Source organism: Melospiza georgiana, chromosome 6 (assembly GCF_028018845.1).
Source record: "Melospiza georgiana isolate bMelGeo1 chromosome 6, bMelGeo1.pri, whole genome shotgun sequence".
Lineage (NCBI taxonomy): Eukaryota > Metazoa > Chordata > Aves > Passeriformes > Passerellidae > Melospiza > Melospiza georgiana.
Genome location: NC_080435.1, coordinates 33,115,743 through 33,143,632, shown reverse-complemented (window position 1 = coordinate 33,143,632; position 27,890 = coordinate 33,115,743). Strand labels below are relative to the sequence as shown.

General features: G+C 35.6%; 1 protein-coding gene across 4 annotated transcripts in view; it reads right to left on the bottom strand.

The window, feature by feature from the left end:
• The window catches only part of FMN1 (formin 1), a 172,260-nt gene that overhangs the window by 98,004 nt on the left and 46,366 nt on the right, over nt 1-27,890 (bottom strand). For 3 of the 4 annotated variants that reach the window (XM_058025797.1, XM_058025796.1, XM_058025798.1), the window contains exons 4-6: nt 24,314-24,431; nt 15,059-15,091; nt 8,399-8,460 (exon numbers count right to left, since the gene is read on the bottom strand). In XM_058025797.1, coding sequence (XP_057881780.1) covers nt 8,399-8,460; nt 15,059-15,091; nt 24,314-24,431 — 213 coding nt within the window. The remainder of the gene's footprint in view (nt 1-8,398; nt 8,461-15,058; nt 15,092-24,313; nt 24,432-27,890) is intronic. The other variant, XM_058025799.1, reaches the window with a different exon arrangement.

Sequence of the window (27,890 nt, the reverse complement as noted above, 5' to 3'; positions counted from 1 at the left end):
AAGTTTCAGTGACAAAATCTACAGAGTCAGTATGGATCCAATAAGAAAACTGATTGTAGTAGAGAGCAAGTTGTCTCTGATCTTGGGAGAATGTTTTTGGACACCTAACAGCTTTTTTATTACTGTGGCTGATTAAAATGAAAAGCCCTACTACTAAAATGTTCTTTTTGATGAGGTTTTTTGCCATGAACTATAGACCTTGCAGTCCAGTGGGATACAAATCCTTTGATCCTGTGCAGTCACATAAATTCAAAGTCGTAAACCAACATTGAATTTGATTTTATTAGTGTGGCTGATGTTGCCAGAATTGTAATGCAACCTTGTTTTTCTTAGCTTTTCTTCCTTTTCTTTTGGGGAGGAGATGGAAAGGAGAGTTTACTGTCAACATTGCTTCACCATATAAAGAGCTAATTTCTTTGGCAACCAAGCTACAAGATCAGCCATTATAACAAAGGTTTGTAACTATATAGGAAAGCAAAGATATATGTTGCTAAGTTGCAACCAATTATTTAAGTAAAAGCTGAAGCAAAAAGCATTATTAGTAAAGCTCATGGAAAACAGCAACCAAAGATAAAATTACACACCTATAGAAAGAAATTGAGCAGCAATGAATACTTCTCAACAGGAATTATTCAGTCAAATAGTGCCATGAGAAGAAAAAAAAAGTAACTACACTTTTACAAACTAACAATTTTCATTCTTCATAATGAACATAACTTTTGTCTAAAAGTTTTGAGAATTTTTAGATGATTAGTCTCTCTACCAAAATAGTGTTCTCATGTGCAATCAAAACAAAAAAAAAAAAAAAAGAGATTCTACATGGATAAAGAGAAGTATAAGATCAATTATGGAAATGACTCTGTATTTGTGTAAAAGACACACCTATTTTAAACTAACATATACTGCACAGTAATTATGCCTCACCATACTACTCTAGACATTCCAATTATAAAATTTGAAGAAAATATTGCAGAATAAAAAGTCTCAGATAAAACAGCCTTTGTCAATTAATCAAAAGGGAGGAATCAGAACAATCTTAATTTTATCCCTTTCCACCAATGCTTCCATGTTGTTCAGAAACTTTCTCTTCGACAGAACTAGTACCTCATTCAGTGAACACGTTGGGAGATATTCCAGACAAAAGTTAAAAAATCAATAATGAAAAGCAGCAAGCTTTAAAGACTTTTGCATTGTGTGTGCTGAAGTTGAAAGGTATGTAAGAACAAAGTGTGGACCCTCAGAAAGAGAAACAATACCAGTATAGTAAATGCCTGATAATGCTGACCTGGAAAAACAGATTCTACACTTGTTCGAACTGCAAAATTCCTGCTGTAAAATGAGTCACAGGTCATTTTAGTCAGTTTTCCTCAAGCAGTCACCAATAATACATCTTCTTTTACAAAAACCTATCTTAAGATTCTGAGACTCAACATGTAGTTGCAAAGTAAGTTAAAAATGAACTGTGATTGAACATTTTTGCAAATGTAAACATCCCAATAAATCTGTTAAACCTTAGGTCCATGAATAATAAGATTACATGCCAATCCTAACATATATTGTGAAGTCCAGTTTATACTTAAACATCCTAAAGTTAAAACTTGTGACAGTAAGAAAAAAATGTAATGAAATGACTTATATTCAGATGAAATCATGACTAATAAAGCAAGGAAGGGTATTGCTTACTGACCAACAAAATTAAAATCAAATACTGAATGGACTGTATTCATTCCAGGACACATATTCTGGAGAATACTGTCCACATATAAGTAAAACTTGTATTGTGATGCCCAGACCAAAGTCTTTGCAATCTATCTCCTACTGTTTTCTGACCTAATTTCCAGGCTACCTCTTTTGCCCTTCATCTTGCCAGTCTAGTGCCTCTAGTACAGTGTATGCTATAAGGACTGCCAGTCCTAGTATCTCTATTCACTGTTTTTTACCTGAAATTGCACCTTTCACATCTCCATACATATGTCCAGCTCTGGTTGTCTGCTTTGCTTTCCAGTGGGTTTTCTTTCATTGCCTAACCATCAATAAGAGGGTCAGGAGACAGACTTTCATTTTGAAAGCATTCTCTGAAGGGTGATCCCCACCTAATCAAGAGTAACTTGCGTTAACCATTAATCAGTGGAACTTAGTTTTGACCCAGTGTTATTTTATAACAACTTTGGTGGCCTTGTGGAAATGGCAATTGAAAGTTTTTTCAACACCAGAAGATGCAATCAGTGGTCACCAGATTTGCAAAGTCAAAAGCTGCTAAAATCAGGTCTTTACTGAACATGAGAAAAAACAGTTTTATTTTAAAAAATTTAACCTCCAATTTCAGACAGATTTTCCCTTATTGGCAAAATGCTCATCCTTGACAAATCTGTCCCTGTTCCTGTTAAAATCAGGAATATTAGAGCCGGATTTTTTTAAGAACAGAATATTACACATTTAATAAAAAAAATACTATACAACTACTAGATTACTAGGTGTAGTAAATTTCAAAGTGCAGATAATTTTGGCAAGAAAGCATAGGGTACACGTTTTCAAAACTAAAATGGTAATTTAGATACTACTTAATTTTTAATGGCTTTTATAATTCCATTATGACACTTCAGTTAATTTCTCTTGTATACAATTGTTTCCTATGTTACAGAGATCTTCAATATCTGTGAAAATAAAATGTCCTCTTGTTCAAAGTGTGTACTCTGCTTTATTCTCCTGAGTACATAACATGTTTATTCAAGGCAAAGTGATGGGACAAATTAACTTCCGTAAACTATGAAAAATGCAGCAGGTTATAAGCAATATTAAGAGTTTTGTTTTAGCCCTAACTAAGCAGAATTTTTTGTAATGTGTCTAAATTTGAGCAGGAACTCATTCTTGCTGACATTCGAATGCTATAAATTGTCCTGCTCTATGCACATTTTAACTATGTACTACCATGTCCACATGCTGAAATAGAGTTAAAGAGATTTTCACTGTTTTCAATCTAGGGAATATGGTCTGTGGTAATTTCTTAAATAAGCAGGAGAATCCTTGGATCAACATGTGGAATTAACAGCATTCTGCAGCTGACATGAAGTTTAAACAATCCAATACTCACAGTGAAATTGCATTGAAAATAACAGAATGGCAATATGGCAAGTGGCCATACTGAAAAAAACCCACAACACAATGAAAGAAGAATCTTCTGGGATATTCAAACTATCTGATAAGAAAATATTAACAATGTAAACATATTGTTAAAGGAAAATAATAATGAAAAGCATACATTGCATCAAAAATATGACAAATAGAGGAGAAGAATAGGAAAATTTTGTTTGCTGTAAGTATCAGAGCACAGCAGGAATGCTTAAAATTTCATCAATAATTTTATTATAGAGTATGATTTGAAATTGAAATGTGCAGATTTTTAAAATATTAACTAACTGGGGAATATCTTCACACAACATGAAGAATCATTCCAAGCTTCATTTCTGAATGAAGATGAAATTGTCAAGTGGTTCCAAAGAGACTTAGTGCTGTTTGCTGTAGAAAGTTACTGTTTTATTGCTCCCGTCCTTTGTTCCCTAGTCTGCCACTTTACCTTCTATAGCAATGGCTATGCAAATTTTTCAGTTCAGGAAAATTTTTTTTCCTGCTGGAATTTTACTATTTTAGGAAATGCAAAATTCAAAGATAATGTTGCTGCCATTGTCTGGCAGCATTAGGAGTTCTGAAATTGTTATTTTAATACAATTTCACAGAAGTTCAATCTCTTTTTTCTCGTAACTTTTATGCTTTTTTAAATCTTGACATTTTTTCCTTTTTTGCATCACAGAGAGGCTCTGCAGTGAACAGGGAGAATTCCTCCAAGAGGAGGAAGTAACCAAGAAGAAGATTCATAAAGGCACACAGTATGCACACAGTGTTGCAACCATACATTTAACAGTTGAAAGACTGAAACATTTCAAGTTAGGCAAGATTAGTATCAATAATTAACCACAAGCTGGGAGACCTTCATCAGTTTACCACATGGAAATGCTGAAAAGCCTGAACAGCTCATTAGGAAAGACTGACTAATAAAACCTTGCTGACCTTGGCTGCTCCTTTGAGCTGCAGCACCAGCAGAGAGAGAAGCATACATGATACAGATTTTCTTCTGTATGTGCATGCTGGAATACAAAAATATAACAGAGAACACTCAAAGCAACCAGCCACGTTATGGATGCATTTCATCTTGTAAAAGTTAAAACAACAATCTCATCCTGAAGCAAAACCTTATTACCAAAGTCAGCATATATCCACATATGTGAAAAAGTTTTGGGTTTTATAAGTACTGTAGCATATTAAAGCTTTCAACACTATTAATCATTGGACCCCATATCCTAATAGCAGATTTCAAAAAATAGTGACTTTTGACAAATCATGATATTCCTATCCCATGCAAGAATTCACATATGCACAAACAAAACTGTGGGGGAAAAATTCTTTTTCTCCAGAGAGGAATAATAAAAATCCTTAAGAGCATCCAGGTCAGATTTCTTTTAATTTAATCTGCTCAAAAGTATTCCAGTCTGTTATAATAGTCTACCTATAGAAAAAGAAGATTTAGACAAACTAAAATAGTGTAAGATGTTTTGATTTGGTGTTAAAACATCCAATTTGTGATGTATGTTCTGAAGCCAAAATTAAATTTTACTTTGACATCTAAGTAAAAGACATTTTAAATTGCCAAAACAAAACTGAGATCACCCAGTTCTATAAAGAGGTATTTTGATAAGCATTCTGGCATACAAGAGCATTCAACACTATTCACCATTCCATCCCACAGCTGAATTAAAAATTCCAAAATGCTGCAGAGAGAAGCAGTAACTTTTGTTGTACTCATGTCATAATAAAAAATGGAAGCATTCATAAATAGAAGCATACTGACCGCAAGGAAAAACAAATGAGAAGGTGAAAAGACAAAGAGACATGAAAGAACTTAGGAAATATTAGACAGGAAAAAACAAATTTGTAAAAGAATAAAATGGTCATAATAGAGCTAGAGTTTTACTACTTAATAAAACCCTAAATGTTTTTATGCCTTTGTGGTCTCACAACAAAATAAAAATAAATTATCTTTAAATTATCAGATAATTTTGACTGGTGCTATGACTTTTCCTTTCACATTCCTTTTTCTTCCACATTTTTCAATGTTTTCTGGGGCACTTTGAGGCACTAGTCTTTAACCTCAATTCATGATATGAAATAGTTTTCAAAGTTAAGGAAGTTCTGTGAAAAGGAAATTACTTTCTACCCACTTCTACATTTCAGCTCTTGGAACCTTCACAAAAAAAGCAAAAATGCAAACATTACCATGGAAGCCACAAAGGTCACTATGAACACCTCATGATACATTCTTCCCTAAATGAGGCCAGCTTGCTCTTTCATAATGCCACGGGCAGCTTTATACCAACTGCATTGCCATTCACTATTTCTTAAGTTTCAGTAAGATACTCATAACTGTGATAGATACAACTATACAGGTACTTCTTTCTAAAATTTGCCATGAGATATTTTAAGAGATGCAAAACCAGGGTTTTATTATATGATATTTACTGAATTTTTAATATTTATTTATGAACAATTTATAAGCTAGCTAGAGCTAATTTTTTATCAAATACCTATTAATATTTCTTACACTATATCATATGACATGCATTACGTAATACTATTATGTAACAGAAATACCTGAAGATACTAATATTCTCAGTTTGGAAATATATAAAAGATCTAGTGAGCTGGTGGAAGCCTAACAATCTGTGTCGGAGAAAAACATCCCTTCATAGGGTACAGGGTTACAGGACAGCTAAGGACTTTTCTTCCATCTTCAAAAACAGCCTTTAACTCCCACATAGCTAAAGATGAAGGGATATTTAGTAGGTTTGTTCTAAAGGCAACATGGAGACATCAGGGAAAAAGTATGCTTGAATGTATGCTTGAGTTTTTACTCATTTTATCAATTTAACTTACAGGAAAAAAAAGCACGGCGCACCCTTGTGCAGCCATGTGTTGGGTTAAATATTAAGCACTGCAGACAGAATTTTGTCTTCAAGTAAATTGCTTTCTTTCAGAACTCAGGAGTCCATTTACATTATTTTGATTTATGCTGTTGTCATCTACTTAGTTGGTTGTTAGGTACTCAAGATTTGGTTCTGCTGGACAAACACTACGAAGGTGTTGACAGCTATGACTTATCAATTGAGCAACTTAAATTTAGTTTCATAATGTGCAAGATAATTTCTGACCTAAAACTAAAACAGATACATAAACAGTGGGCAGGATGTCACCACACTCAGTTTAGAAGGAAGTACGAAACATGAAGACGTTTTTTGGGAACTTCTTCTGAAGGACTCAGCTGACATCTAGTGGCAAGAGCAGGGAAAGCAAAGCACTTAACAGCACAGAACAGAAATCGTTCCAGGTCTTTAAACTATATTATTCAGTATTTTGTTAACATTAAGTGAAAAATTCAAGAAGTCTTTTGAATGCAGCAATAGCATTACCCTTTTAGACATTAGACATTCATGTGGATGATTCAGCTGAATTATATACATTAATTAACTCTTCAAGAGTTAAGTGTTAATGCAGATTGTCATGCAAGAAGAGCTGGTGCAGATTCATAAGTAATTGACTTGGTGTTATACATGTTATAATCTTAATAAGTATATACACTACATGACAAAAACTGAATTCAAGTGACATCAAAAAAAGGAACAGTGCTTCAAGTTTTGGTGATAACATAAAGATGGCAAAATGAAATGCAGTACAGTCATGTGCCCTCCCTACCCAGTGACTGTTGTGCATCTTTCAAGACTGCTGCATTCACTGAAACTTCAGTCTCATAGATTCAGCACCAACCCCCAGACACTAGTGGAATGAGTAAAGCCCTGGCTGCACTCTGGGTATTCTGTATAAAGTTTATAGGAAATTAACACAGTGATAACAAATATTGAAGAATTAAAAACAATCTGGAATTCCTGTTCACATACTCAAGAAAAAAAAAAAAAAAACCTACAATAAAAACAGAACAAAATACAGGGCACTTTCTAATGCTAAAGAATAAAAGCATCGCTCAGTTATAAGCCACTATATACAGGTTTCAAGGAACAGAATCTAGATAATGTTGCTTACTTTCACTTTTAGAGGACAATTCAGTAATATTTTGAGAACTTTCCCACACATATAACTTCGATAATTCTTAACATTTCTCTAGGCCTTTTAGGAATAACAAAGACCAAGGGTCTACTCCTAACCTTTTGAAGAGAAAGTATGATAATCAAACCTTCTTCATAAACACCACATAAGGAATTTGGATTAGTTTGCAAAAGAGCTGCTTAAAAGACATTCCTGTCTGTAGGTTCCTTCAGTGCATAGCATAAAATCAGATTTAACCCAAGAATTTCCTATAGTTGGGATACTTACCATCATATTTTTCTGTTATACCATTAAAGAATAAAATGCAACAAAGTATAACATTAAATCATGACACCATTTCATTCCCCCATTCTATGTTCCCACTGAAATTTTATAATGTAAATTTCAATACGTCGCATTATACAATGTGATCTGCCTAATGACACAGTTCATGTATCACTGTACTGGATTATCAGAACTGCCATGCTAGTAAATCTGTTTATTTTCCATTCTATTTACTTTAATGATGATGAAGGAAATACTGACTGTTTTGTAATTGATGACCACTAATGATTTGGCATATGAACCTGTATTAGAACACAGTGCAGCTACACTTAAGAATATATCATAACTGGTGAGAAAAGGAAGATGCTGGCAATTTTAACTAGGGGTGACCACCAAATTCAGTTATACTGCCATTTAAATTCCTGTTTTTATGATAAAACCACTCTATTGTAATATTTCACTTTACTTACCACAGCCAAGGGAAAGTGACTTCTAATACTAAACTGTTATTTCTGATTTTGATAACTAGTTGATCAAGTTTACACTTTAAAAGAGCAGACATCAATATAGAGTGCTCAATACTAAACTTCAGAAAGTCTCACACGTGCTTATTTTCCTGTTAAAATTTCAGAAAATTGCTTCTATAGAAGAATGTTTCACTGAGAAAGAGTAAGTAGTTAAGCATCAATGCCAATACTGCATTGCTGTGTTAGGTGGAAGAATTTAACAGAACAACAATAAGGAGAACTACAAAGAGGAAACAAATAAAACTGCTTTCAGACATCATTTATGAGTGCAGGTATAGATTTTAACAAAATTAATTTTAGCTGAGCTGGCAGTCAACTGAAAACAACTTCTTGAAATAAAGAATTAAATTCTTAACATTTGATAGAAAGTGTATATTTGCACCACTTAAATCTGTAAAATGCACTAGACAGGGAAATCTATAATTACAAAACTATACCTTTAATGTTTCAATTTCTTCTTTGTGTTCCCTCTTCAAATGCAGAATGGCAGCTTGGTACTCTGTAGAAATAAAAAAAGTACATTCCCTTAGAGTCAGAAAACAATGGGCCATTTTCAGCATAGAGTATTTCATACAACACCACTGGGTCCAGAGTGCAGGTGTAGGCTCTCAAATAAATGACCTTTTGTGGTGGTGATGGAAAAGAAAATCTGAACACAGTAATTAGCATTTTTTTCTAAGACCACATGACCAGATTTTCCATGGTGCTTCTGAGAGAAGAGGATAAAGCAGAGGTCTTCCATGCTAAGAAGGGAAAATACGGAAAAAAATATGACAGACTGAAATAACAAAAGGAAACTATAGTTTTGCCTTGTTTTGCAAATAAATGTGGAACTGATAGGATACTATGACATGCACATGTATGCACACACACACCCTCACCTGAATTCTAAAACAACATGCATCAAGTAAAGTGATTTAAATGGACAAACATACAATCACTATACACAGTCAAACTGGATAAAATAGCAATCACAAATACAAATGAAGACCTCAGAAGGTACCAAACAGTGACATACAAAGAATTCTTTCTCTCAATTCTATCATAAGAAGAACAATCACAGAGTGTAAGTACAGAATCCTGTGAATGACATACAGGATAGCTCTGCCATTTAGCAAGAATGCAACAAAATCCAAAGGCTGAGAGTATGAAACTGAAAGCCAGAGAAATTTAAATCAGCAGTGAAAAAATGAGGAGGCCAGGCATTGATTGTGCAGGTTTAGTGATGGCATAGATTTACAAAACCTCTAGGACCACTAATACTATGATTCCCCTTAATCCATACCATGCCTGCATTTGGCCAGATGAAGAAACAGAAACTCCCTCAAAGCACCAGTCAAAGGCTTTAAGAGATCTTAAGAGAGTCTTTGGTAAGACACTGGCCCAGAAGCTACAGCCCTCCTAAACAAGTGACTGGAGTTTGTTGTTAGATGATCAAAATCCCACTTCCATCTGCTTTCAAATCAAAATCTATACAAAAGCGTGTTTCCAGTTTTCTGGCTTGGCTTCTGCCTCCTCAACTAAATCCTAACTTAAACAAGGTTTGAAAACAGGCCAAAGAATTTAAATTTTATTGTCAATGGTGTCTAAGACTAAGGAGTCTGCGTGACCCATTCAACAGAAGAACTAACAAAATAGCACTTAAGTATCAAAGTATGGATCAAAGTACCAGATAAATAAAACATTTCAGTGCTTATCTGCTCTTTATTTTTTTTTCCTTTTTCTCTTCAGAGCACATGAAGGAAAGAGGAAAGAAAAGGTAACTTGATCGTCACCATGAATTCTACATGACATGGAAGCTTTTAATGTAAAGCTTCCATGTCATGTATACATGGATTTTTTCCAAACACAGGTGAAGTTATCATCAAGCAGCTGAACTGATACATAAAATCAAAAGGAAACAGGATCAATATTTTATACAGCATAAAATAAAAACCTTGGTGATTCCAGCTAGCTATAGCATCTATCTAAACTTCTCCTTGCCCTCTAACAGGTCTCTACTTAAGAGCTTTCAGGCATAAGAGAATTGCCTGTCTGCTCTGCTGGAATCACAACTGGTTAGGTCTACAAACTTTTAGATTTTCTGCTGTTAATTCCTTTGACTGGTTGATATTCCCTATGGATACAGGCTCTGCATATCCATTCACCTAAACAGAATATAAAACAATTGCCTCGGGTCCCCAGAAAAAGTTGTGACCCTTCTGGCACCTGAGCTGCCTTAAGCACTCAGTGTGCAGGGCATGAACCTTATGAATGTCCTAACTTGAAGGTTAGCTCTTTAGGGTCACATGATAACTGAAGCAAATAACAGGCTTTGAAAATGCTCCTAACAATCAGTTCTTAGTTTAGCTAACAGAAGGATACAGATCTATCTTAACAACAAAAGATCTGCTTTCTATGTGGAGTTGCCCAATGATTAAAATTCCTTGAGATTTGGGTAAGAGAGTCATAATTCACCTATGATGACACAGACCTGCACTAGCACCAGAAGCAGATTTTTCACCATGTCTACCCATTCCCAACCCTCTGTTGCTTATTTTTTTATCTTGGCACAAATGTTTGCGCAATTAGAGAATGATGGAAGAACCCCTATGAATGAAATCTAAGACAGCACAAGAATTTAATTTTTTTTTTAACAATTAAGTATATGTCATTGCTGGCACTTGTTTTTCATTGCTTCTAGCTGAAAGCTCTGAAACAAGTTCTAGAGATTGTTTTGTTTAAACTTTGTTCTAAAGCAGAAGACAGAGAGTAGCCATTCTTTTATAATTTTGTTATTCCTTAAAAATATGCTTTAAAAGTACTAAGCTAGGAGAATAAATAATAAAAACTATTTTCTTAAAACACAACTATTGCATAAAAGCAAGTGCATCATAAACTGATATCCTGTAACAGATTCTATAGATTGTTTATGATGATACAAACTGACATTCAACAGCATAAGTTTCTAATTTTATTATTTTTAATTAGAAGAAACTATCTATTGGATAGAAGGTGATACCCAGCAAAGTACTTTAATTCTCAAGCAAATGTTTATTTTTCTGTACAAAATATTATAATGCAAATCACATCACAATTATATTGCCTTGCACAATATAAAGTAACTCATGACCATTCCTTTTCTATGTTTTGTGAGGTCACCTTAATTTAGTACAATCATACACAGATAGTTTACATTTTAAGAAAACAACCTGTATACAGAGATGGCAATCAGAATCATTAAAACGTTGAAGAATTTGTTTAGAAAAAAATAATTTCATTCATGCAATTCCAAAAATCAGTTCCTTAACATACTGGCAACAGAATAATGAAGTTTAACTATGCAGTGGTGTTGGAATGCTGTTTAGGGTGGTAAAAATCAAAACAGCAAAGCAAACAATAATGACATTTTAACAGAAGGAACTATAGGAGAAACAAAATGTAAGTCAGGCTTTATAAGCTACTTAATTCTTAAATTCCATTTAACTAAAAAAAAATTCATGTAGACTACACATAAAATCCAGAAATACCAAGGTATCACTGGATGATTTGTCTAGGTTAAAAATTAACAGTGCTGGAGTTGAAGAAATCTGATATGGCTCTGTAGCCAGCCCGATTCTCACATAACCACTGGAACTCATTTGGCCTTGTGAGCCAAGACACAAGAACACCTGAGGGCAGGTCTCAGCACTAGCACAGACACAAGGCTGCAGCTGAACTGCACCTCCCACTTCCTGGTGCTGCCCTACCTTAGGGACCCTCCAAACTGACAGGGAGAAAAGCTTCTAATCACAAACCACAGAATGGCTGAGGCTGGAAGGGACCTCTGGTCTGCATCCCCACCTCTCCCAGAGCTGGCTGCCCGGGACCATGTCCAAATAGCTTTCAAATTCTTCCAGGAATCTTCACCCTCCTCATCCCCTCTGGGCACCCTGTGCTAGTTTCTCAGTCAGCCTCACAGTGAGAAATCATTTCCTGATGTTTAGTCAGACCTTTCTGTGTTTCAATGTGTGCTCACACTGATCCTGATACCATGTACCACCCAGCTCTCTCATTTTTACACCCTACATTATAGGTCCAAGCTGATCCTTGTGTCACAAGGTGACTCTTTACCTAGTTTGTGCAATGTCAGGGGGGTTGCATTTTCACAAAATCAAAGAATGCTTAAGGTTGGAAAAGACCTCCAAGATCAAGTCCAACCTTTGAGCAAGTATCTCCATGACCATTGAACCGTACCAAGAAGTGACACATCTACTTATTTTTTTGAATACCTCCAGGGGTGGTGACCTGTTTCAGTGCTTAACCACACTTTCCTAATACCCAAACTGAACCTCCCCTGGTGCAACTTGAGGCCATTTCACCTTATCCTATCACTAGCTGACTGGGAGAAGAAACCAACCCCTGACTGCTACCTTCTTGCAGGTAATGAGCAATAGATCTCCGCTGAGCCCAGAATAAACAACCCCAGCTACACCGGCTGCTTCTCATAGGAATTACATTCCAGATCCTTCATCAGTTTTGCTGCCCTGGACATGCTCAAACACCTCAAGGTCAATTTGCTGAAGCTTTAAATTCTTTTATTATGACACATAACAGAAGGCTGATTGTACAAATATCCTGTTGTACTTGCCTGGTCTCCAATGTGCCTGCAAGAAGACAGTGGCTGTAGAGCATAAATTTATCTTCCCCTTAAGCAGATATTACTCCTAAGAACTTTTGAGACAAATCAGATTGCAAAAGCTAAGTGCACCAATCCTAAAAAATTACCACATGCAAATTGGGATTTTGTTACTGAGAAAATAATTTTAAAAGTCACTCATTTACAAAGGGCATTCAAGCTAAAAAGTAAACAATCTCATTGCACAGATTCCACTCCAAACAGCTTGGAGTCTCAGTTTTTATTTACTACTTCTAATTTACTACTTTTTCCTTTGTTTTCAGAGTATGCCATCCCAAGAAAAATGTAATAGATTATGTAAGCTGTTGCCTACTTGGGCATATTCTTTATTTTTGGAACCTGATGCTACCTGCAATCAATAATTATAACGCACTGAAGCTAAGGCAAACTTTCATAAAACTGATCATTTTTTCTAAGATAGTGGGATGAAGCAGAAATACATTAACAAGCCTTAAACAAATATTTGTTACATTTGCCGATAGCTAGCAACATAAAATCATTTAATTGTAAAATGTTTCACTAAAACATTTCTGAAAGTAATCTGAAAGTTGGCAAAGTACATAGGAAAATGTAGAGAGAACTCAGTGATGACTAAAGATATATAGTGACATGAAAATGCAAAATTTCCTTTTTCTATGTTGTTGTTGGAAAAATAAATCAATTATTCACTGTAAAAAAATATAATCTATTTCCATTTACTTGCATGTTTTGCCATAGCCAGCAGATAACATTCTGATGAGAGAATGCCAAATTTGTGTTCGGGTCTTCCCTACTTCTACTAACTTTGCATCAGCTGCAAAGTCTCAAGTCTTATTTTTCCAGTTCAATTCTATTCTTTTATTACAGTTTTTAGTCTTACTTTTTTCCTAATGAGTAGCTTGAAATGGTTTTTGAGAGTAACATATATATTTCATATTTCCTTGCTCAACTGCACGTTCTTATAAGGTGCTTGGGAAAAAATAAACCATGATTTTTGAAGTGATGAACTACATAATTATCATGATCCTGTTCTGCCACCCGTTGATACAGTCAATATTAGAAAGTATCATAACTTCCAGTCATGCTATATTTGGTTCTGCTTACGTGCAATTGCAGGAAGAAGTAAATCTAACTAGTATTTTATCTGATTTTAAAAAAATTACCTTAGCATTGAACATTGCAAAGACAGAACCAGTGCAAACAGGATAACCTTCCTTCCCTGTCATGTTTGCTATCAGTGTGCTACATGATTTTAAAGTACATTGTCAATATGGATCGTATAAAGATAACACTGACTAAAACAATACCAGTCCATCTGGAACATACATTATTTTCTTCATCATTAGGTACTACAACATTTGAAATACTCCAGTTAAAGCCTAGAATTAACATCTACACAAGTAATGGACTGCAAGAAGGAAATAAAATTGTGTTTTACCAAGCTACCAAGTGCAAGGAGGAAGTAATTCTGTGTCCTGTAATTTCATCAAACATAATATGTGAACAGATAAATAATTTTTGTTGAAGCACAATGGAAAAACGGAAGCTGCAACCCCAAACAGTTCAAAATGGTTGAATAAGGAAGATGGACACAATGTGAACAAAGAGCTTAAAGTGCTGTACAGCATCAGACAAGGAGTTTTTTATTGAATCACAAACATCTACTGTGTGAAACAACAGAGTGTCACGCACTGTGAAACTAGGACAAATGCCTATACCCTTATAGACACCAACATCTGCTAGAGTGAAAACTGTACAAATACACAGAGAACATTAGGGGTATGGTATATAGGTATGGCACCAGAAGTTTTATTCATGTTCTCTTGAATAGCAACTTTTAAATTAAAAAGTACCTGGAACCCAGAAAGCTGACAGATACCAAAACTTACATATAGGGATCTATTCCAATCCCTTAATATACTATGATTCTATGATTACTAATGGCATTATCAGTTGGTATTTAATTAACTCTCACATGGTTGTCAATGGGATTTTACTGTATTTCTTTGTCAGCCTTACATGTGCTGTTGTTCTGAATAAGGATCAGTATATGTCCAAATACTTTTCCATAACTCTAATGTTAAGATCTACGACCATGTAATTTTCACTACTGTCTTTGCTCCAAAGACTTCAGGAAAAAAAAAACAAACAAACAAACTACTGCCAAATTACAGCATGTCTAATATGAGAACAAGAAGAAAGTAACCTAAATTCCACTCACTTTAGCGGGAGGGCAGCCATTGAAACTTAAGTTCCACAAGCTAGAAATCTGAAAACAGTTTCTGATGTCTTATAGAACTTCTGTAGTCTTACCAAGTTCTTAGTTCTTCACAGTGGTAGATATAGCAGACTCAGACTTTATCACTTCTATTCCATCAAGGAAAGATAAATATGACCTTTATGGTAACAAAAGACACCAAAGAATAGACAGAGACAGACAACATTATACTGTTCCACCCACCTGGTGGTCCCTCCTTGTAAAGCTTTAGGTGAGCTAGAGACAAAGCATAAGTAAGATGGTATTTAAGCTTTATTCAGAGAACTTGTACTTTACACTCATTAGCTTCATGTTCTAGCAGGTAGTCTTGCACACCCCCTGCTTTTCATTTCATTACTAAAAATATATAACTGAACTGGTATTTGAAGCTCCCCCTTATGTTATTTTGTCTTGCAAAAAATTATGAACTGCTTGTGAACTGCCAAATTTCTGAAGTGTTGCTAAACACTAGCTCAGCCTATCAAATAAAACCAAAATCAAATAGCAAGTACTTAAATAAATTTCTACCATGTAAAAATATCCCATGGATGGATAAAATATCCCTTGGTTAACCATGGGTCACATGCAACACTATGAAAACAAAGCCACCTCTGTAGTACTCCCCAGTACCAAAAACAGGCCACACAAACCAAATACACTTAGAAATATTTCTGTAAAGTTCTCAGCTTGATATATACACAGATTATCATATGCTGATTTTATTCATTCCTCAAGACTTATAATTGGAAATAACAATCATGCTCACTCATTATCATATTTTCATGTTGTGTGTTAAGGGAAGGAGACCAAAGTAGATCAGAAAGCTTAGACTTTTCTAAGAGATTAGTTCCTTACAATCTGATTAGAAGACAGAAGTTTAGGGTGGGAACACTTTGAAGAATTCCTCACTCTGTTTTTCATTTCCAAAACATGCATTTAAAAAAGAAAGTTTTAGACTGTGCAATAGCAGTGACTGATATTGCTGACATATGTGACAGACAAAATATGCCACCAGGTGGCAGAAATAAAACATAAACCAAAAAAATATTCTTCATGATTAGTAAAGTATGAGACATGCTTCACTGTTTTGCAAAGAAAATACACACTAAAGCATGCGTGCTTTTCCTAATGCAGAGAAAACTGAACATGAAATAAAATTTGGATGTTTTGGACAACCTACATAATCAAAATGCCTATGTATGTTCAGTTTTATCATCACACAAAACTTTTCTGAACACAAAGCAACAACAGTGTTTATAAATGTACTCAATACACGTTCATGAAAATCTTATAATACTGAGTGTGCTGCACTCTTCACTAACATTTCTAAAAGAAAAGATACAAGCATTCACTGGTCAATCTGGTGACCTGAAAATTCAATCTACAACCCCAGAAATACTGGATAGGGTGGGTCACAAGTTTCAAAGGGAAATTTTCACTCTTCAAAATTGTTGCAAAAAGCAAATACACACATTCAAATATTATTCAGTATTATACTATTGTGTTCACAACTGTGCAATGCAAGAATTACCTTTTCTTATTTGGCAATAAAAGAACTAACCTACTTGAATAATTTTAAATAAAATCTTACATGAAAACCTTTCCCACAGAAATCTCCATAACTCACATTTCAAGTAGATGGGTTACTCCTCAAAATTGACACAGCCATTTAGGAAACTTCTCTACCATAAGCTCAAAACTTCATGTAGAAAGCATAAGCTTTGAAGTTAAATGAACTATATAGCCACTTCTGGTCAGTACACTCATTTTTGTAAAAAGCCATACATATTAAACTTGGTGTGTTTAAACTTGTTGTAAACATGCAAAGTAATGTTAACACAATTTAAAGGTAATTAGAGAACAAAAGCTAGAAAACTTGAGTGCAATCTACCTTTCTTGAGATGTACCACACCCTGCAGTATAAAGAAAATCATTAACTGATAATTGTACAGTTTCATTAAATTTCAGAATAGTGAGGGTTTCTCAATGTTTTCTCCCTGTGTGGTAACCCTTGGTCCCACTTTCAATACTCCCTTTTACTACAGCATTTGTTTCCTCCTCTATCTCCCCATGTAGTTCTCATCTTTAACCACCGGGTGTCAGAAGGGAATCTACTCACCACAGCTACACTTGTTAAATTACTTTTCATTTATTTTTACAGATGTATTGATACGACTTTCCAGGCTCTCCCAGGCTACAGTCATAAAACAGCAGCAGATTTTCAGGCTTTTGTTTCAATAAAAATACACACAAGAAACTTTCAAAATCTAAGTTGTTCCATCTTGGACTGGTTTTTATAAAGCATAGCCGCATTTAAGCATCCTTTTATAACTAGGAAATTAAAATTTATTTATGCTCAAAGAAATTCACAAAATTACCTATTTTTTAGGGATAGAAGATCGGATAAAATAATACTGCATGTTGTTTGAAAACAAGATTCTAATCCTCCTTCCCTCAACCCCATTCTATCTACTCCTACCCATCTTCTCTTCTTTAGTTACAGTAAAATGGAACTGTTTTACAGACCCATAATTCCTAACACGTAAGGATGCCGAATCCACAGAGCGGAAAATGAGCAGATATCCTTCACCTGAGCTTAATTTTTGTTTTGGTTTTGGTTTTTTTTTTTTTGTTTCATTGTTAAGATAAGGAAGAACCCTCCAAACCTAAAATTTCAATAATTCTCAGCACTGTAAAGATTCCAGTACGGTGAAAATATGGCAGACATGAGGAAAGGAAACAAATGAAGAGGGACTTGTGAAAAATAAACAGTCCAAAACAAGCCAATAGTCCAGTATCCAAATACGGTCCAAATATTTAAATAATACAAAAACCAGAGTAAGCCTACCACAGGACCTGAAGTATCTTAACAATAGCCACTGAATTCCCCAAGAATAATAGAACTGAAACCACAAAAAACCAGTTTCCTATGGAAAAACCAGCACCCCCTTGATGGTCTGTGATGGGAAGGAGGAAAATAGTTACTCCTCTTTCTGATTGCAAAGCAGTATAAAGCACTATTCAAAAGCAGTCACCTGAGTAACTTATCTGCCTGACCACTGCTCAGCTGTGAGGGATTACAGTTACAGCTCATTTACTTGATAGCAGAGATGAATAGTTTCGTTTGTCATTTCACCCTCCCAGAAAGGCAACACTACAGGTACTGCTGCTGGGGACATTCAACACAAATTCCTTCTCAATAAACATCCTACTTCATTTTTACAAAACCAATCTATTACAGGATCATGTTCACCAATGCAATATGGTAAACAAGTAACTCTTTTAACAGCACACATGAGGAACAGATTTATTACAGAGTATATGTCTGTACCATAGCAGAGGGAGCAAATCTGGCAGGGCTGATATTGAATTTATCTGAAAAAAAATCCAAACAGCAGTTTTAAATGCAGGTGCAAATTTTCAGAAAGCATCACAACAAGCAAACAGTGAGACTGAAGAACAGGAAAGGGAATTCAGTAAAACTCAGAGGCATTTCTTTTACACAAAGGGCTTCATATATTTCAAAATAGAACCATGGAAATAAAATACAAAGTCATTCTTCTTGTGTACACAATGGCTCTTTCACTGTGTTTCAATTATATAACAAGAATCATCTCGTAAAACCCTGTGACTTTTGGGTCTTGGCAAAACTGGATTGCTCAGGTGCATACTACAATCTATATCTCAAAATTAAAACAACAGTAAAAGAAATAATTCACACAACTTGCCTTCATTATATTCAGGCAACAGATTAATCTTCTCACTAGGAAAATATTAAAATTAGAAATCAGTTTTCTAATCCAAGTGGACTAAAGCTGTTCTGTATGTGAATCTCAAGCATGCTTGTATCTGCGGCTACACATGTATGATGTCTATCCAGACATGGCTCTGGATTCTGTAAAACCTGTCCTTGTTAGGCACCTGCTGCAAAACATGCACCCAGACTCTAAAACAATAGGTCTCCTAAAATTACTACATTTCTACAGAGAGTATGCATAAAAAAAAATAAAGCAACGATTTTTATGGAAAACTGGAGCATAACTCTTCTTCCCCCTCACCTCGAAAAAATATAATCCTCAGTGTATGGGAAGGCATGGGCATATTATCCCATGGCCTTAGGTAGAGTTACCATTCTGGAACTGTGCGGCTTGTCTGGGCTTTATTTTTTAGATTTAAGTTTGAAAAGTCAATATTCTTTCCTATTCTGCATCTCTATCTAATGCTAAGAGCCTATAAACAGAAAAGGAATTTAATTTGACTTGAAAAATAGGTCAGAATTCTTATCCTAATTTTACGGATGGATAAACTGTAACTTGGAAAGGTTCCCAAAAGTTTCCTGAAGCCATTTCAGAAAGTAGTAAAAAAGACTGAAAATTGTACACAAATGCCTTAACAACAAAAATTCATCTTCCACAGGTGCCTATATTTTTGTTCCTGTCTCAAGAGACACAGTATGAATGACTGTCAGCTGAGGTGAGGAGGGAAAAGTAAAGGGTATTTTTGTTGCTTGATTGTTTTGGAGCACGGTTTTTGTTAGTATTTTTGAAGTAAATCTTAGCCAATACCTTCTGAATCCATCAAATCTTTGCTTTACAAAGGATAGCTTTAGCTATCATAAGTAAGGGGAAAAAATGTCATTGTTACTCTAGAATACCATATGGTTGCCAAAATCTGGCTTGTAATAAAACCCTCAGCTTCTCAAAAACACACACGTGTATCTGTCTGATCATGAAACACTGAATTACATGCACCTGTCATGCTACACTATAATAATGCAGTAAAGTGTAGTAAAATAATTTACAAAAACTTTATGCACTCTAAGGTCATATCAAATTGATCAGTGAATCAACCACAAAAGCACTACCTTGAAGCAATGCAAAATATCCTGTTTGCTATACTACTGCTTGATCTAATTCCCTATAGTAAAATTTATAACAGAATCCCAGAACTAACACTGAAATGAAATAAACCTAAATTACTATTTTATTTTTTTTTACCTAGGATTAAACCAACTGTTGGTAGCCACTGTTACAACTTTCTTCAGGACACTTGACATCAAGCATTGTCTTCCTCTCAAAGACAAATTGTTCAAGGCCACAAAGGAAGCTTATGTAAAAGGAAGATAAGATGTCATGCTCTTATCTCTCATCCTTTTGTTCCAACCCTTATATCTCTCTTTCTCTCACATAAGCTGGTTATTCCCTGCATTTGGGGCATATGGCCCTACATCATGGCCATACAGTGATTTTCTTAGCTGGGAACTAAGAGTACAGGGGATCAAGGATTTGATTTTTTCGAGACTTAGCATTAATCCTCTCCCACTATTTTGTATTTCATTCACCGTTTACCCAGGTATTTTTTGTCTAATAAGATCTTTATCAGGCACCTCCTGATTTTCTAATTTACCTTGAAATTGTGCTTACATCCTCACAGACTGTTCTAGAAATTGTGGCACCATGGAGACAGAATTACCTCACTGCAGTTTTAAAGATGATGAACAGACAGACTGTGAGAAAATTTGGTTTTTAAATGTTTTAAATTTGAATTTAAAATAAAACACTGAATGAAAAAAATGAAAAAACCTCACTAAATTAATTGATTTTCCAAATGGCTTTTTAAACATTTTCGCCCACAGGAATGTCAAATACTTCTCTCTCTCATTACTTTTTACATTTCTGTTTTGCTGAGCAAAAGACTAAACTCCCTCTGTTGTATATAAGAGAACTAGTTTGATCCTGAAGACTAAAATGGTATTGTTAATAGGAATAACAGAATCTGTACATCTATGTCACCTTAATGTGGAGACTGTTCTTCAAACATAAGTAGTTTCAGGAGCTGCAGAACCCATGCCTGAACTCCTTTTCTGGAACACGTGTTTGCAAGTGCTGACCAAGTTGTACACAGTAGCTGAGACATTCATTATACGTGGATTCAATGTGATGCAGTATCACAGATCAATTTCTTCAGCATAGACATGAATTTGTCTCCTCTATCTGGCTAGATATTTTCACCACACATAATGGCTGACTTATCTACCCTTCTGTCAGAGTTAATGGTTAAAAATGGGGGAAGTCTCTCCAAGAATTGTGGAGGAAAAGCAAAAAAAAATCTTAAAATGAAGGCAGAGGAACAGAAATTTAAGAACATAAATATATTCACAGGAATGTCTTTGATGGAAATTATTTCCATGGAATAACTATAACCTTAAGTATCCTTTCTCTAGTCTTCCAGGACATAAATGTAGTACAGACTTTCTGGACTTCAGCTATTTTAGACACACTTCAAAGAAGTTCCAGTTTCTCTAGAGAACCATGCAAGCAGCTTGTGCTAATTACAGAGAGCCAGTTGACAACACAGCCACTTGCTCTATGGAAACACATGCATTAAAGAATTAGGAAAACATAAATAAAACCAAAATATTGCAACATCATCCATTCAATTCAAAATTAACAACTCAAGATTTGGATACTGCAGGAGACAATATTATAACTGCACAAGCAGTTACCAAATGCATGAAAAAAACTCATGCTCAGTTTTATCCCTAACTTCTTTCACTTCTAATACTCCCAACAGACCTAGTCAGCCTCACACACGTGTTCCTTGTTATGTCCCTTTGCTTTTCAGTTCCTTTCCCACACATCAAGCCAGACTATGAGCCTCAGGAGGGAGTTAGCCACTCCTCCAAGCTGCTCTGAGTCATTGTGAAGTCTGCTGCATAGGCCAAATTAAGCCTGAATTTCTTGCTTCCACTAGGCAACAAGAACAATGAGGAAAAACATGACAAGGAGGTGAGAAAAGATCAAAAAGACAGGAATACTCTCCCTCAATATCCCTACCTTCCTATCATAGTTGTCATAGTGCATGGTGATGAAGAAAGTAAAACAAAGACACAGTGTAGAATTGCAAAAAAAGATTACTGCATTCCAACTTTCAAGTTTTCAGTCTTAAATTCTATTTTATCATGACAAATGAAAAAAACCAAATATGCTACCTCATAATATATGTATATATTTGTGTACCATGTTAGAAGTACAAAGATGAATGTTGACAAATTTATCTTTGGATACGAACATATATTTTGTCTAAGCCTAAAATAAAGCTGTGCTAAATGAATACTTACCTCATAATTAATTCTCTTATCATTGTTTTCATTTACATTCCTATTGTTTGGGTAAATGAAACCCTTAAGCACAGAAATTAAAGCACTAACAGAAATTATTGATTGAAAGTTAATAACACAATTTTTGAACTCTGAGATCAAGAATTTTCATTTCATCTTAGTAGTCAGGACAAGACACTGAGGTAAGAAATAGGGTTTTTGGTTTAGATGAGCCAATTTCAATAATTCAGATGATTAACTTGCATTATAGCCTATTTTTAAGAAGATCACTTCTAATGTATTGGTGGCTGGAAGGGAATTTTGGATGCAAAGGGGCATGAGGGGAAATGCCAGCATACGCATGCACTTTAAAGGTACCTATTACTATCAGAGAGAAGATTGAGAATTTACAAGTTTTGCTGTATTGCCACATTCATATTCATAAAAAACCCCACAAAACCCAGCAATAAGACCAGCATTGAATACTAACCCTATTCCTCTAACTCTATCACCACGACTCATGAACATCACCTTGCTCCACCTGCAGGAGACTCTATAATTTCATTTTTGTGCACAATGCTTTAGAACAGTGGCACAAGTCCTCAGATCAACCAACCTAAGTGATCCATCATGTGCAACTTACAACTGCCTACTGGGCATCCCTGAGTAGCTGAAAGAAACCAACCTGCCAATCTCTGCAGCACACCTAGAACTTCACTGCAGACTCAACATAGCCTTAACATGCAAACAGTCTTTGCCTATTTTCTTTAAAAGCACTGCTTACATCTCATCCCAGCTGGATCACCAGCGGTTTGTTTTCATTCAAATCCCTCTGCCAGACGCTGGAGCAACTAATGAACTGCAGAATCTGGTCTTTAAAAATTTGACTTAGCAAACAAACCATCAACATGTTGATGACACTACCACCCAAAATATCACAGTAACAAGAGTAACAATTTACATGGGCTCTAAGCCAGTCTGTCTTTCCTATTCAAATTTCAAGAAAGCATGACCTAATTCCTGTACAAATAGTAGAATCTGGAGCTTTTGTTAATTCAGTTTTCTTTATTTAGGCATATGTTTCACCACAGATTATTACAGTCATTAGAAGGAAAAATTTTATTTGGGTAAAATAAAATATGGCAAGCATATAGCCTATAATAAAAATCTAAGAGTAACATCAACTTGCTAACAGCTGAATACCTGTCCTGGTCATCTAAGTAATAGACTCCCAAATTCAGACCAATCAGATGAACCATAAATTTAATTCTATATATTTAATTTAATTCTATATATTAGAACCATGTTGCTTCTGTGAAGCCAAGTTTTCTCAATCTTCCAAGAACTTTTACACTTCCATTATTATTCCCACATTACAATAAAGAAAGATTAATGCAGAGAAAATGGAAAAAAGAGGGAGAACAACTAAACAATAAAAAGCAGTAGACAAAACAAATAGGAGTACTGTTTCTCAAATACATCAGATAGATATCCACTGGAATTAGAAAGAACCACACAGCATTATCCTGAAAAATTTCTCACAGCAAAACAGTATAAAAGTTTTTTTTTAGTTCCACTTAATAGTTTCTAGGTAGTATTTTCTAAAATCTCCAGGTACCTGAAAAAGAGATGGCCTATTGGCTTTCACTTTAATATTTCAGAGTATTCCTCAGTTTACGGTTAATTTCTGAATATCAAGGACTTCCTGTTTTACATTCAAGAATATAAATTTGAACCAGAGTTCTGGTGGGTAAAATAATCACTTTCTCCCTTTTAAGTATGTTATGTAAATATCTAAATAACAAAAAAACCGCAAGAAATATTTTTCTGTGAAAAGCTTATCTGATAATTAGCATTTCACTTTGGACATAACCTTTCATACACTTGCATAGGACAATATATGTGGCTACCACAGAAGTGGCCCAGCTGGATATGAGCACTCCTTTGTTCATACACATGCTGCAATAATGGTGTTTTCATTCTGGACAGTACCTGAAGAAAATCCGCAGCCAGACCAGAGTTCAGCAGGGGGCTGCCCCCTGCACCCAGGCATCAGAAAAGGCAGTCACTCAACTACTATCACAAATCTGTCACTCATTTGAAGAAAATACCACTAGAAATTTACCAAGAAAACCCACTTCCTTCTTCACGAATTTATACAGGCAATTTTGTACAATATTCAGCCATTCACATTTAAAAATCAGATGCAGAATTAACAAATAGCAGTAAACCACACATACGAAACATAAGGTCTGTCTCTTCAGATAAGAAAATACTGTGACTTATCACCATCTATGTACAAAACAAGATTAAAAATGTCAGAAACAAATTTCTGCAAATGCTTCATCACTTTGTTTTACCTGCTTCTGTGTACTTCAATCCTACTTTTACTTCTTCGTGATTTGCTTTTGGTGGCGGCCAGACAGTCTGGAGTCTCCCTGGAGTCTTGTCATCTTGCTCTGAGGGACTCAGGTCAGGCTGTTAAAATTACACAAGAAAAAAATTAAACTCTGCAGTATGAATTGATTCCAAACAGCAACTGCCATGCTTAGCTCTACACGTGCTCCAGAAAGATTATTTGTCTCATTCTACTGATTGAAACAGTGCTCAGTTGGTTGGAAGGGAAACAAATAAATCAATGTAGAAAAATATTTTTGAGGAGGAAAGTAGTATAATGCATGTGATATGCAGTGATTTGTTGAAACTGTTCACATCACTGTGGAGAGCTGTCTATCCTTTTGTGAACCACAGAGGTGGTCATGAACGCTAGGGTTTTTTCCTATATCTTCCTTCCAGAGTTAAATATTCCATAGTGTGCTCCTCTTACAAGTAAACATTAGAGCAATTCACCAAAGACATCATTTGACAATATAATTTTCTGGAAGCAGAGCTAGTTTATGAAATTCCTGCCCCACCCCCTGCAGATTGCTCAGTCCACATACCAGGTAATACTGCCACATCAAAGTAATGCTGCAGCTGTTAATGGGACTGCACTGTCAACTGGAATGCTAAAATAACTCTTTAAATGGGGAAGGGGTGGAGGGGGAATGACCCACTAAACAAGCACTCTTTTAGAGGGATTTTCTGGGTGGTTTTTTATATCTCCAATATTTCTGTAATCTGATTTTCAACATGCTACTACAAGTAATTGCATAGACACAACTGCAACAACAGTGCAACCCTGTAGGAAAATGGCCCCATAAATGGCCCACAGGAGCAAGGGCAAGGAAAGGCTAGACCCCTAGGCTCTGGCTTTGCCCTGGGAAAATACACATTTGCACTAGAGCGGACATTAAGCAGACATTTATAAAAGCCACTCCTGCTGACTGCTGTGCCTCCTCCCTCACTGTGTGTGATGACAGCTTCCCAAACAGGTTTGCTGAGAGCAACAGGAACGCTGACGCCAGCACAGCCACTGGTGTAAGCAGGAAGGAGCAAGCCAGGGATGGGAAGGGCACACTCAGACTGCACTTGCTGTACATTCCACAGCCAATGAATACCTGTTTTCTCCTCCCCACAGGTAATTTACTACAAACTGGTATTATCAGTTTACCCAAGTGTTGACCAGGATTTTTACATGGTTTTTTTTTAATATTATGTAAGAATAAAAATTTGAAAGAGAGTATAACCAACACATAAAACTAAGATGTAGCTTCAGATTTAAGGTACAATCCTGAAAATATAATCCTTCAAGCAATTCCCCCTTCAGCCAACAAGAATCTCCTGGGCTGATTACATCTCCCAAAAATGTGGCTGTAAGAACTTTGGGTTGGGGGAATGCCAACCCAAAGGTTACTCATTTAATTAAAGAGTTCAAATCATATTCAAAGCCATTTATGATTGTATGAAAACTTTGCATTGATTTTTTTTCTGTAATAACTACATCTCCATATGCCTAAGAGCATTAACCTTGCAAACACTTATATTAATCAAAAACTTGAGTTGTCTAATTGAAATCACTAAGTTACACCCGGATAAGGTTAAATGCTTACCAATATTTGAAAAGCCAAATATGTGCATGTAAACAAGAAAAAAAACCTTCGTGTTCCATGTCTTGAGCTGAAAATCACCCATAACTTCTTGTAACAACTCTTATCATACAATTATTCCCACAGGTAAAATGAAATACTACTTATAAAAATAAAATACTCAATGAATGAAAACAGAGTGAGATTCAGAAACTGTTAAATAATATTACAGTAAATATCTGCAGCATCAAAATTATTTAAAGCCATAATTAACATATGGAGAACTGCCATGTAGAGATCTTTTAATATCAGAAACTGATTGTTAAGTTCTCACTTCTAATTGAGAGACTTTTACTGTTGTCATCAGTTGTGGCTGAATTCTGCTTCAACTGCAGATGATCAAAAATTCTGACAAATTAGCCCCAAGACTTCCTTGGCTGGGAATCCAAAATTTGAGATTTCCAAAAGAGAAGCAATTCTGACATTTTGACCTTAAGTCCCCACCAATAATATTTAAACAAGAATATATAATCCTTCTACTTCCAGATCTTAGGAAAAAAAAGTAATTCAACCTACAGATTTGTCTGATGGTCCATCCCCAGGTTTTGATTTTGACCTTTCAAATACAGCTTTCAAGGACTCTTTTTCATTTCTCATTTTGCGTTTCAGGGCTTCCAGCTCTGAAGGATCTGCAGTTGTTTCTTTCTTGGGAGGTCGCGTGAATAAGGCTTTAAAGGCGTCCAGTGCAGATTCAGCAGGGCTTGATTTTATCTCCTCAGAGGGAAATCGTGGTTCTCTTTTGCTGGAGGCTTTGTTCTCTTGAGCTTCATCACTGTCCTCGGTCACGCCAGATCCCTCAGCAGAGTCCTCAGTTCTATCTTCATTCTTGGAGACATCTATGTTTAACAAGTGCGAGAGTTGTTCTAGAAAAGTGGGATTTGCTTTAGGTTCAGATGATTTTTTTTTAATGGTCAAACCTGATGCAATATTGGATTTCTTTACAGGTTGTCGTAATTTAAGCAGAGCTAAATCATTCTCCCTTGGTTTAATTTCTGTAACAATTTCCCCGTCTTCTGTGGTTAGTCCCTTTTTTCTGACACGTAGTCCACTGAAGAAAGCAGGCAGCTGGAAAGTCTTTTCAGCCAGTGCTGTTTTTTGGAGTGATATATTATCAACAGAAGGTCTTTGTTCTTCATCTGAAAGTTCTTGAGGACATTCTCCTGTAGCAAGCAAATGAGTGAATTGCTCATCCATTAACATTTTGTCTTTTCCATTGGAGTCATACTGTAGAATACCATCAAGCTCTTTTGGGAGCTGGTTAGAGAATGGTGGATGTAATTCAATGTCATCTGTATCCACAGTGTCATCACTGTTGCTGTGCCCTTCTGATTCTGACTCTTCCTTATTTTGATTGCTGTTGTCCAAGGCCTCAGCAGACAAAGCAGCATTTTTTAGCCCATATTTGCTCGCATTGTTCTCATCGGTGTCTAGGTCCTTATTCTCCGTGTCTGATTCTGTGTCACTTGTTGTATGAACCAAAGTACCTTGTACGAGAATAACATCCTTGTCATCATTGTCAGATTCAGACAAAGAAGGCTGAACAAACCTCAAATGCTGAAGAAGTAATTCATTTTGATCAGCTAAGTCGAGCTCCAGGCCGGCCTGCATGCCAGACATTGGGTCAGCCTGGTCACTGGTACTATCCACGCTGTGCTGATTTTCTGAGTCCTCATTACATCCATTATCATTCCTCTCATGCCAGGTGTTAGCGTGAGTATTTATATTGCTGTGCAAAGGTTGAAATGCTTTAAGCGCTGTTTCTTCTGTAGGAGCTGTAGATTCAAGCTTAGTTGTAAGTCCAAACAGTGTTTTCACAGAAAATGTAGTGAGTGGGTTAGAGTCGCTTTCTGCTGCGTTCTTCAGGTCTAAAAGCTGACTACAGTCAGGCATCCCATTATGTTCTTCCATG